This window comes from Sinocyclocheilus anshuiensis, unplaced genomic scaffold, assembly GCF_001515605.1.
Source record: "Sinocyclocheilus anshuiensis isolate Anshui unplaced genomic scaffold, SAMN03320099.WGS_v1.1 scaffold286, whole genome shotgun sequence".
NCBI lineage: Eukaryota > Metazoa > Chordata > Actinopteri > Cypriniformes > Cyprinidae > Sinocyclocheilus > Sinocyclocheilus anshuiensis.
This window is the reverse complement of record NW_015544135.1, coordinates 660,114-671,798: the sequence shown is the minus strand read 5'-3', so window position 1 is coordinate 671,798 and position 11,685 is coordinate 660,114. Positions and strand designations below refer to the sequence as shown.

The window sequence follows — 11,685 nt, the reverse complement described above, 5'->3', positions numbered from 1 at the left end:
TATGACAAATTAAGAGCTGAATTAACATTGCTTTATATTCTGAAAATGAAATTGAATGAAATGATATACATTAATTTGTAAATGCACCTGTGTGCAGGCATTTTTTGTGTTTTATACTGTACATAAGACAAAACATAAACTGTGTTTAAGTAAATACTCTCCAAGCCGGCCATTTTGACATATTTTGTGTGTATTTCATCGTTTGGACATGCGCCAGAAGCTCAAAGTGTAATTAGCTTGTCCGTTTTGGAGTGTGTCGCGTGCACACATTTCAGCCTGAGGAACAGCTTCTCTTGTGCGGATTGTGCTTTCAACGTTTTATCAAACATGTAAATTTAGCAACAGAATGCATGTGTGTTTTCTTAATTTCTCCAGTACCGATAGCAGAACCGTTAACGTCAGAGCTTATCGATACTCCGGTCTTTCATAATTTAGCCGATTAAATACCGGTTTTCGGTACCCATCCCTAGTCATAAGGGTCATTTTTTAAAATTGAGATTTATATAAAAAAAATAAGCTTTCCATTGATGTATGGTTTGTTAGGGTAGGTCAATATTTGGCTGAGATACAACTATTTGAAAATCTGGAATCTCAGGGTTCGAAAAATCTAAATATTGAGAAAATCGCCTTTAAAGTTGTCCGAATGAAGTTCTTAGCAATGCATATTACTAATCAAAAATTAAGTTTTGATATAATTATGGTAGGAAACTTTAAAAATATCTTCATTGAACATGATCTTTACTTAATATCCTAATGATTTTTGGCATGAAAGAAAAATCGATAATTTTGACCCATACACTGTATTGTTGGCTATTGCTACAAAAATACCCTATATATATATATATATATGTTACAAAAGATTTTTATTTCAATTATGTTCTGTTAAACTTTATATTCATCAAAGAATCCTGAAAAATATTAAGCACCACAACTGTTTTTAACATTGATAATAATAGAAAGGTTTCTTAAGCACCAAATCAGCATATTAGAATTATTTCAGTATTTCTAAAGGATCATATGAAACTGTACTGGAGTAAAAGCTGCAGAGAATGTAGCTTTGCCATCATAGAAAAAAAATTACATTTTAAAATATATTAAAATATATAACAGTTATATTTTAAATTGTATAATAATATAATATAATATAATATAATATAATAATGTGCCTCTTCTGCATGGAGTCTAGAAGCAGATCATTAATAGGAATCTCTAGTTTACCTTTTTGGTTTAATCTTCTAATATGTGGAGTTTGACCGGGAAATTGAATAATTTGTCCTTCAATTGTTATGACACTCTTACTATGTCAAATGAGAATTTGTACTTTTAAATCCCACTTAAAGGCCATTCACATTATCTGGACGATAAACCATTTCTGTCCATCAAGCAGCATTACAGTAGCCCACCTGCAGTTTAGGTGAGTACAGCAATTTCCAGGTAATTGCACAGCAGGACTGTTCGCTCTCTTAAATACTGTAGCTCTGCAAGAAGATAAAAATCATTCTTTCCAACCAGCATCATGCAAACAATGATCATCAACATAAAATGTTGGTTGTATAAGATTAATTTGTCAACTTAGCCCAGTGCAGAGAGGTTTATTGACTCATTAAGATATATTACAGAGGTAATGTTACTGTTACGCATCAGCTGTCACTAGAGCACAGTGCTGAATGTGGAAATTGGGCAAGTAAATGTCTGTTTTCTAAGCAAGCACTCCTTCCTGAGGAAAAGAGAAGAAAAGTGGGTCACTGCCTAATTAAGGGCTGGGTTCCCTGTGCTCTTCAGCCTTGCATAGAGACGGGGAAAGACAGAAACACACACTTCATGTAAGCTATGGTTCAGAGAAAGATCTGCTTTTGATTTTGCTTCCCTTTCTGCCTTCACTTTCTAACCGTGACAGAGAAAGGATGAGAACATTATGGAGCTAGAGAAAGAAAAACACAAACGCACAGATATGGTAGGGTGTTTTTCTATAAAGCGCAGAATGGATAAAGGTCATGTATAAATACATGGCCGTGTGTTGGAGGTGTAGAACTGCATTGACAAGCCGTAAGTGGTTCTCATCAGTAAAAGCTTTTGGATTTAGAAACTACAATCCAATAGTTGCTTTGGAGCCACTGATTGGCTGCACTTACTTTCATATTGTATTTCGGCTGTACTTTGTCCAATAAGGACAGGTCTAACTTCAAGGACGAATCCAGGGTGATGAATATTTCATTTCTCCCAGCATTGACTGCAGCTGAGACTCCTATTTGTAACATCCCCCTTTTCTCACCAACCTTTTCTTGACCATTCCCCATAGAGGAAGCCAATACAGTATATTCTCCTAATAGCCTCCTGTCTCTCATCACTGGTGATGCTTTAAAAAAAAAAGTCAGTAAGGTTTTTCTTTTTATTTTAATTAATACTTTTATGTAGCAGAGACATGTTAAATGGATCAAAAGTGACAGTAATCAAAATGTACTACAAAAGATTTCTATTTCCAATAAAAGTTTTCTTTTGGACTTCCTCAATCAAACAATCCTGAAAAAATGTGTCACAGTTTCCACAAAAATATTAAGCAGCAATGATAATAATAAGAAATATTTCTTGAGCAGCAAATCAGCATATTATGGTTTATGAAGGATCATGTGACACTAAAGCTGCTGAAAATTCAGCTTTGCCATAACAGTGCACAATTGGTGGCTGACTAAATACTTTTTTTCCCCACTGTAAATTACATTTTAAAATGTTGAAATAAAGTAATTTTAAATTGTAAATTTCATAACATTCCTGTTTTACTGTATTTTTGATCAAAATAAAAGCAGCATTGGTGTGCATAAAAGACTTATTTAAAAAATGCTTAAAAAATCTTACCGACCCCATATGTATGTATTGGTAATTGAATAACTAAATGATCCTACAATAAATTCAGAGTAATAAAAATGACTGATGTGTCAATTCTGCATTAAGAACGACACACTAGTGTTTTGCAAAGATCTTGAATAAGCATATGCTTGCAAAGAGTGACAAAGGGATAAACAGAAGAAAGAAAATCTTGCAGAAAATCTATAGATGGTGATGGTATAGTAACATATACCATGTATATGTTAATTACTAACCGTGGGCTCTTGTTCCCTCATTAAGAATAATCCGGATTCATCAACATTAGAATGTGGGTTAAGAATAAATTAATTTGTGTACGCACCTAAACCCATCAATTTTCTGTCCATATTGGTAAGAATGTTTTGTTCACATGTAGTTATTAGGGAACGTGACCCATGTGAGTGTATGGAACCCACATATAGGTTTATTTTAATTTTAGACAGATTATATTGATTGTATCTGCCTGTTAAGGTGTAGTTACAGAAATACCCATGATGCTGATAAACAGTACTGTCTGGGGTGTTAAAAATTAATGAGGCATGCAGCTAAAATCTCTGTTTCCCCCTGCAGATGATGGAAAGCTCTCCCTTGATGAGTTCCAGGCCTTCTTCTCTGATGGGACTCTGAATGAAGAGGAGCTGGAAAAACTGTTTCACACCATTGACTCTGATAACACCAGGTGATTCTACAGACACACAGCGCTGAATACACATCCAGTGAATCACAATACAGGACAACAGAGGTGCAATAAAATAGGAAACAATATGACATTGGTTAAATTGTCAGGGAATGAAAAAAAATGGATTGGAACTTTGTTAATTCATTTAATTTTGTGTTTGTACACCATGGTCAAGTTGTTAAATGTTCCAGTAAAAACATTAAAGCTATATTTAGAATGATCTCAATAGTTCATTTCATGAAGTATTGTCCATTTCTCTACATGAGAATCTAGTCAGTGGCGAAGCATGGATGAGGTGATTTCGCATAGAGCACAAGCTTCACCTCATGTAAGCTGCTTTGCAAAGCACTGTACTTGTTTCATCAGATTCGGCCCTGTGGAGTTTCAGAAAATAAATTCTAATTTCTCACACTCTCTCTAGTTTATTTAATTAGTCTGCTTTTTGTCCTTTTTGTCTGGCTAAGGCAAATTTCATAGCTAGCTTTTTATGTATATTCAAGTAATTAATAAATGAATATTTTCAAAATTTTGCAATAAATGTATAAAATTACAGCATGTCTGGAAATTACACAAAATATAATAAAATAAAAATATATTTAAATGTAATAAATATAAAAACAAATAATTTTAAACAATATTTGTTTTAAAGTGCCCCTATTATGCCTTTTCAAATATTACCTTTCATGCAGTGTGTCATGTAGCTGTATGTGAACATAAACTATCTGCAAAGTTGTGAAGCCGACAGTGCACGATAAATAAAGTTATTGTCTATCAAAAAAAAGAGTCGGCTCGCAATCGCCTAAACGAGTCCTCAGGAATTCGAATCTTATTCTATTACGGCTCTACGTCACAAAGTAACACATTTGCATAATGTCTGCCCACGTTCTACGGCTCTGGACCAATCACAAAGGACTGCGCCATCTGACCAATCACAGCAGTGAGGGCTCACGGAAAGGAGGGGTTTAGAGAGACTGATTCTTTGAACTGCTTCGCACGAGAAATGAGGTCAAATTAAATCTATTTTTTGAGAAAACTAACGTGTTTTTTGACCTTGCATGCATGCAAACCTGTTTTAGGAGACTCATTAAACAATATTAGCAACCTTAAAAATGGCATAATGGGGCACTTTAAGTAAATATAATGTATTTATGAATAATATATTTATTATATTGTATAATTCATAATACAGTTAACACAGTATTTATTTCCACACAACAGATATATAAAATATTTACTTCTGCATATTATAATATTAGCATATTTTCATAATTACTTTTTATCGTAATTATTTAACAATAATAATTTTATGATAGAAATGTACATTTTCAGATTAAAAGTCTGGTTCTGTGTAATAAAAATCACTCCCTGGGGCATAAGAGTATCGGTAGCATACTTTTTGAAGATATAACCATGTGTAACGAACCCAAGTGCAGTTTATTTATAAAGGTGATCCAAACATCCAAACAATAATCCGAGACTTGACTTGACATGAACAGACTTGACTAGAACAGACTTGACGAAGCATGAACAGACTTGACTAAAACAGACTTGACTTGGCATGAACAGACTTGAAGAGGCATAACAGACTAGACTCACCGACAGCGGGTTACAACATCAATACACGACAAGGCACAATGACAACATGATGGCTACTTATAGCAGACAATGAGGGTCACATGACAAGAACAAACCAATGGGAAACAAGACACATGACTAAGACAACCAATCTACACGACCAGAGACAATGGCAACATGATGTCTACTTATAGCAGACAACGAGGGTCACATGACAAGAACAAACCAATGGGAAACAAGACATGACTAAGACAACCAATCAGAAAACAGACCTGATAATCACATGACAAGACAATAACCAATGAGAACATGACACATACACAAGGCAGAGATACATGAGGGCAAGGGAAACATGACACTGACAGCATGAATCAAACTAAAAAAATAAAAGACATGAAAGCAAGAACATGAAACAAACCCAAACACCACATTACACCATGTAACCAGGATCTTCAGATCTTGGTTCCCATTTTAACCCCTGAATATAGGTAATAGTTTCTCAAGAACCAGGCAGAAGAATGGAGCAGATTTCTTTTTTGGTGCACATAATGAAGGATAATGGACAGCATGAAAAGGGGAAAAGGGAAAGACAGTGACTGATGAGGGATGATAAAGGGATGAGGTGAACAGTAATAGGAATATACCCTTTAGAATTGCTTATATATTTGCTTCTAGTCACATAACATTGCATTACTTGCTTTCTCTCTCAGTCTCTCTTAAAGTTTTGTGTTTGGAGAGTTTCATCATGACTACATCTGTCTCATCTATAGCGATCTGCTGCCAGATCTCTCTCTCTTTCCGTTCTCTGTGTCTCACGGACCCTATTTCTCGATGTTTGTGTGTATAGGTGTGTGTGAGCTAGTCTCTGGAGGCAGAGCAGCTCCAGTGTGTGTGTGTGTGTGTGTGTGTTGTTTTAATCACATTTCAGAATGAATTATGTAAAAAATGAGGAGAAGTCTGCAGCTGCTAGGATGCGGTCGCTGCTCTGCAGGTCCAACATAGCCTTCTCTCTAAATAATGAACCACCAGAGCCCATAAGGACTGGTCCAGAGAAAAGGATGGAGACAAGAGGGCTAGATGATGAGATGGGGGAGGGCTGGAAAAGACACTGGGGTGGGGGGTGTGGAGAGAGACTGAGGTGGGGAAGATCGAATAGAAGAAGAAAAATGAGAGCTTTATGCATGTCACCTTTTTGTGCTTGTTTCTCATTTACACTTATGTTGTGGATTTGGAATGAAACATGAGACTCTCATCTTTTGTCTGCCATTCATCTGAATATCATGCTGACATTCACACACACTTTTACAGCATTCTTAACAGGTGCGACTATGATGAAAATCTGCTTTTTGTTGTTCTTACCATTTGAGACCATGACGAGCAACAGGACATTTAATTATTCATATGGAGTCATGATTAGCCCTACTATGAAATCTCATTGGTCAAAATCATGCTCTTCATAACTGTATATTAAATCACTGTTAATTTCTGTTTGTAAATAATTTTCCTTCTATAATTCGACAGTTTTTTAAGAGATGCATGACATTGAACAAAAACGAAATGAATTTTATTCACTGAGGATCAATTTGATTATGAAAATTGTTACATATCAGAATGGTTTAAACCATTTTGGTTTACACTTGTTAAAACAGTGCTTTTATAGCTATTGTTTAACACAATCTAATAGCACTTGCAGCCTAAGTGACATCAGAAAAGTCATTTGAGGCGAAGAACTAGCTATTATTTTTTTATTAAAAATTGCAAAGACATTTTTTTTCTTTTTAATAACATGCATAGATGAATCATTCACGGTGAGACCAATTTTGTTTTAATGTTGACATCCTTTCATCAACATATTGGATGGAAAATAATCACACTGATGAATCTGATCACAAGCTTATCTAGCACAGTGCTAATGGGTATGAATGAGATAGGCCCCTAACAGAGAGAGACTCATGACATTCAGTCTTCCCATCTCTTCTGTCCTCTGCTGAGGTGGACATACTCTTTATTTGACAGGCCAGGCATCAAGAGCTCAGTACCAGTGAAAGGAGAGAGGATTGTTAGCCGTGTTCACTCTCAGTGCTCACCCTACACCTGTAAATGTCATACTTTATATATTTTTTTGTGCTTCCCTTTGCCGATGGCACTTCCATTTTACCAAGTGAGGGAAAGTATAAAGAAGTGAGAGATGAAAAGTCCAAGAGCAAAAATAAGATAGAGTTATTCGGGTATAAGTCTGGCTTCAGTACAAATGACAAAACTTCTGGGGTCTGAGGGTGTTTTGGGGGCCTAGAGAGGTTTTGACATGCCCTGACATTTGTGCTTTTTCAGTTGCTTATAAACATATAAATAGCTAATGTCTGATAACACTGTAATCAGCACAAACTGGGCTACAATAATATGTGAGCAGCATGTATGTACATGATACATGTGTTTTTGAGAAAGCAATGTTTATGTGTGGTTACTGAAAAACTAAAAATGTTTAAATCACTGAAATAAGGCCATAAAACATACAGAACATTTGTTTACAAGACTTTTGAGAACGGGATCTTGTAGCCAAGTGTTTTTGCTTCAAAATGATGTGACAATCATCCTGTTCACTCATTCACAGAAAACAATATATTCATTTACATTTTCTAAGTCACTTTTTAATGACGCATTTCAGAGGGATATTTACAGAGACTGAAAGCGCACCCTGTTTATTTTCTTTATTTTACAAAAGCACAAAGTTTTGTTGATATGGTGAGCATACACAAATAAAAGTAAACCCTTTACAGATTCGAGTGATGTATTACTTTTATGTGTCCAATCAAAAGTGATGGAGCAGTTTAAGTTCTTTTATCTGTCATCTGGAAATATGCAAGTGCTCCCGCCGGCGTTTTTGCCATTAAAAACAAAATACTTAAAACCTCTTAAAAACCTCTCTAAAAACAATATATGCATCTCTCCTTCATTATTTCCAGATCAGTGTCAAATTGGTTGATTAATTCATTTTGATGAAGCATGTAACTTTGAGGTCTGCTAAGGTTCTGGTTTCAAAAATCACTTATTTGTTAAGTTTTGTGTTGTGTTTTCTTTAGGGTCCATATACAGTAGTTTAGTGAGATTCTGTATTCCCACTGTTGTAAGACACAGATGTAATGTTTGATTTGTGCTGGGTTTTCCCTTGTTTCTTATCTCTTTCTTCTTCTGCTTCTTCTATTCTGTTTTTCTGTACGCTTCCCTTTTCCTGCGATGTGTTAGTAATGTTGACACCAAGGAACTATGCGGTGAGTATCAGTATGTTGATGTGTTAGAGTGGCAAAGAATAGAAACAAATATTCTTATTTGAATAGATTTGGTATTTACTGGTAGACAATATGTGAACCTACTGTATGTGTATGCTTTCCGTTTTAATATCAATGTCAATGGATAGTGTAAAAATTTATATTTCTGAGTATTTTTGTTGGCAATTTAATTTTTCCATGTTTTCAGTCTTCTGTATGGTTTGTGAGTTTGCAGAAAATGCATAATTCTGTTCTGCCTCATTTCTCTGTTCGTCAGACTACTTTGCCAACCACATGGGGGAATATGAAGGTGTTCTGGCCTCCCTAGAGACACTCAACCTGGCCATTCTCAAAGCCATGGACTTCACCAAAAAGGTTAGTGTGCCAAAAACTGATTAAAGTGTCTCTGCTTCAGTAGTCTTCTGCATTTGTCAATTCAAGGTCCAATAACATGCATTCATATTTTTAAAGACATGCATATTTTTATTAAAACATTGCTGGTTTTGCTTGGCATCTGCTCCTAAATCATAGCTTGAATCATATGTATCTAAAACAGAAAGCCATCTCCTATAAGCATAGTGTAGTAAATCTTTCCTCAGATGAGGAACAGATATTGAGAGAGGAGTGTGAGCAAGTTATTGCAGTCTCTCCTACTCGTCTAAATATAACCTTCCATTTCAAAGCTTGGCTTGCATATTCTGTTTGTGGTTTTCTTCTCATTAGCAAGCTGGTGCTCAGTTAGACAGCACTGCAGATTACTGAGCTGTGGCCATCCCAAATATGTGCCTCTCTCTTTCTTTCCGTTTCTAACCGAGTGTGTAATCTGATTTATAGAAGATTGATAAAAACCCAATCGCTCTCTGTTCTTTTTCCTTCAGCTATTCTTGTATCAGTCTTTGAGTGTATTCCTCCCTTCTCCTTGTATTTCACACTCCCCACCGGCACGCTGTAGAATCTAATTGATGTTACAAAGATCCTTGTTAATACTGCAGGTTAGAGTTCTTAAATACCTGGAAGAGTGATAGTTGTAAAATATCTGGCCCGATATGAACTGAGTTTACCCTTTAAAAATGTATAGGCCATTTGGGGTACAGTTATTAGTGTTTGTTTTATCTGTGCACACATAAGCTTCACAGCGATGGTTTCTGGGATCCAAAACCCGCTTATAGACCAACACTTGTGTTTTAATGCGGTTGGCTGATTGCAAACAAACCTACATTGATTTCAGAAAGCAAATTATTACACCCTGTGATTCTTCACCACCCCTACATTTGCATTTCTGGGGCTTTCTTACCAAAGCCACTCACAATTGTAAGTGTGAGCGCATAATTTTGTCTTTGAATTCTCCTTTAATCTTTTTTCTGTGTATCATTTTTCCTGCCACACCTGAGATTCTGTTATACAGAAATACTCTCTTGCAAACAGCAATGTTCTGCTTGTGTTTTTGCATCTTCAGACATTATATTCCTACCTGAGCATAATTTACTATTCAAATAAGTTGTTAGACTGCGTAGATGTATGTTGTACAGAAGGGGTTTTCAAACTGGGGTTCAGAGACCCTCAGGGGGCAGCAAATGCTTCTTAGAGGTCCAAATGTACTGTATGAATGTATTTTTACCACTATCAAAGTTAATGTGTTTGCGATAGGGGTGTGCGATAGATTTTTGATCGTGGACGATTAAAATGTCTCCACAATCTGCTTTTGAAGAAATATCAAAGTATCGTGCTATAGTGCACATTCTATCAGTTGTTGTTCTGGCGCCTCTGTCTCTATATACTCTACAACGTGACATACATTCACATCAAATGTTAAAGTGCACCTATTATGGGTTATGAAAGGTTCATATTTTGGTTTTGGGAGTCCCCAACAACAGGTTGACATGCATGCAAGGTAAAAAAACACTTTCATTGTCTTATAATATGCATTTATTTTTACCTTACTTGCTCAATGACTCCCAAACGATTCGCTCAACGATTCATTTTTCCAAACCCCTCCTTTGCGTGACGCTAATTTGCGTGACGCTAATCTGCGGTGATTGGTCTGATTGGTCGATTTCATTTCATCACGCCTGTAACGCCTGATAAAGCAGAATTTGTGAGTTCAGTGCTGCTTTGTGTACAGTCGTTACCGGGGAAACAACTATTTTTACCGCTCCAAAAGCGGCACCTAGTGGCAAAGAATGAATTTGCATTTTCATTCAGACCAAGTTTTCCCTGGTCTGCGCGCACAACAAGTGAGCGGGCAATATGCTAATGTTTTATGTTGATATCAACATGAAACGGCTTGGGATTCGTTTTAAAAACGACTCGTTTCACTGATTCAGTGTCGACTCTTTCTTTTGAGAGACAATAACTTTATACACGGTGCACTTTCAGATTTAAAACTTTGCAGGATGTTTTCATTCACAGAGATGTGTTACACACTGCATGAAAGGTAATTTTAAAAAATCCATAAAAGGGGCACTTTAATAAAGAGCCCACTTTCTGCGTCTTTGAGTCCTCGCCTCATGCGATGCGATGCTCACTTCTTGCCAAAGCACCTGTTCCGAGTCGCCCCAAGTCTGCTCCGGCTCTGCAGTCCACTAAGTCTGCAGATACAGCGCCCGCTCTCGGGGTTCGGAAGCCCGCGCTGCGGTTCTTCCCCCCCGGCGAGAGGAGTGTGTCCGTGCCTGTGATTTTGTGGTTCCGGTCCCGCTGCTGCTAAGGTACGGTGGCGATTGAGATTGCGGGGATCGCACATGATCAGGCGGACGGATTGGAGACGGGCTTTCCCTATCTCCACCCACGTTCCCTAGATCTAGCGCTCACTCTCGAGGCTCGGAAGCCCGCGCTGCGGTTTCTTCCCCCTCTGAGTGAGAGCTCACTGCTGCAGCTATCTTTCTCCGAGGAGATTGATATTGTTTGTGTGACCGAGCGGCTCACGCGCTGCCGAGGCAACGCGTGCATTTCATAATTTTCGGTTTTGAAATGAATCTTATCACACCAGATCGTGTTTACTTGTCTGGTTGTTGGCTGCATTTTATTCTGAGGAATTAAAATGAAGTATTTCTTCTGACTATGAGAAGTTAGATATACAGGAGCTCTTGGGAATAAATAAATAAATAATTTTCTCCAGTGAGAGCATGCGTTTACCTCGCTTCCTCTGAGGGGGTTGAGTTGGTCAACAGGGGCTGCGGGGCGGGAGCAGCCCCAACCAACCGTGTTCCAGCTCCTCATATAGGGAGCGTCACTTCTCGTACTCCTCAGAATTTAGAGTCAGAGTGGCGCTCCTGGGCCGAAGGCTTCTAACGGAAGGCGGATCTG

General features: G+C 37.2%; 1 protein-coding gene across 1 annotated transcript in view; it reads left to right on the top strand.

The window, feature by feature from the left end:
- The window catches only part of LOC107694920 (N-terminal EF-hand calcium-binding protein 2-like), a 119,428-nt gene that overhangs the window by 26,290 nt on the left and 81,453 nt on the right, over nt 1-11,685 (top strand). The window contains exons 2-4 of the mRNA XM_016494635.1: nt 3,433-3,541; nt 8,360-8,385; nt 8,660-8,757. Coding sequence (XP_016350121.1) covers nt 3,433-3,541; nt 8,360-8,385; nt 8,660-8,757 — 233 coding nt within the window. The remainder of the gene's footprint in view (nt 1-3,432; nt 3,542-8,359; nt 8,386-8,659; nt 8,758-11,685) is intronic.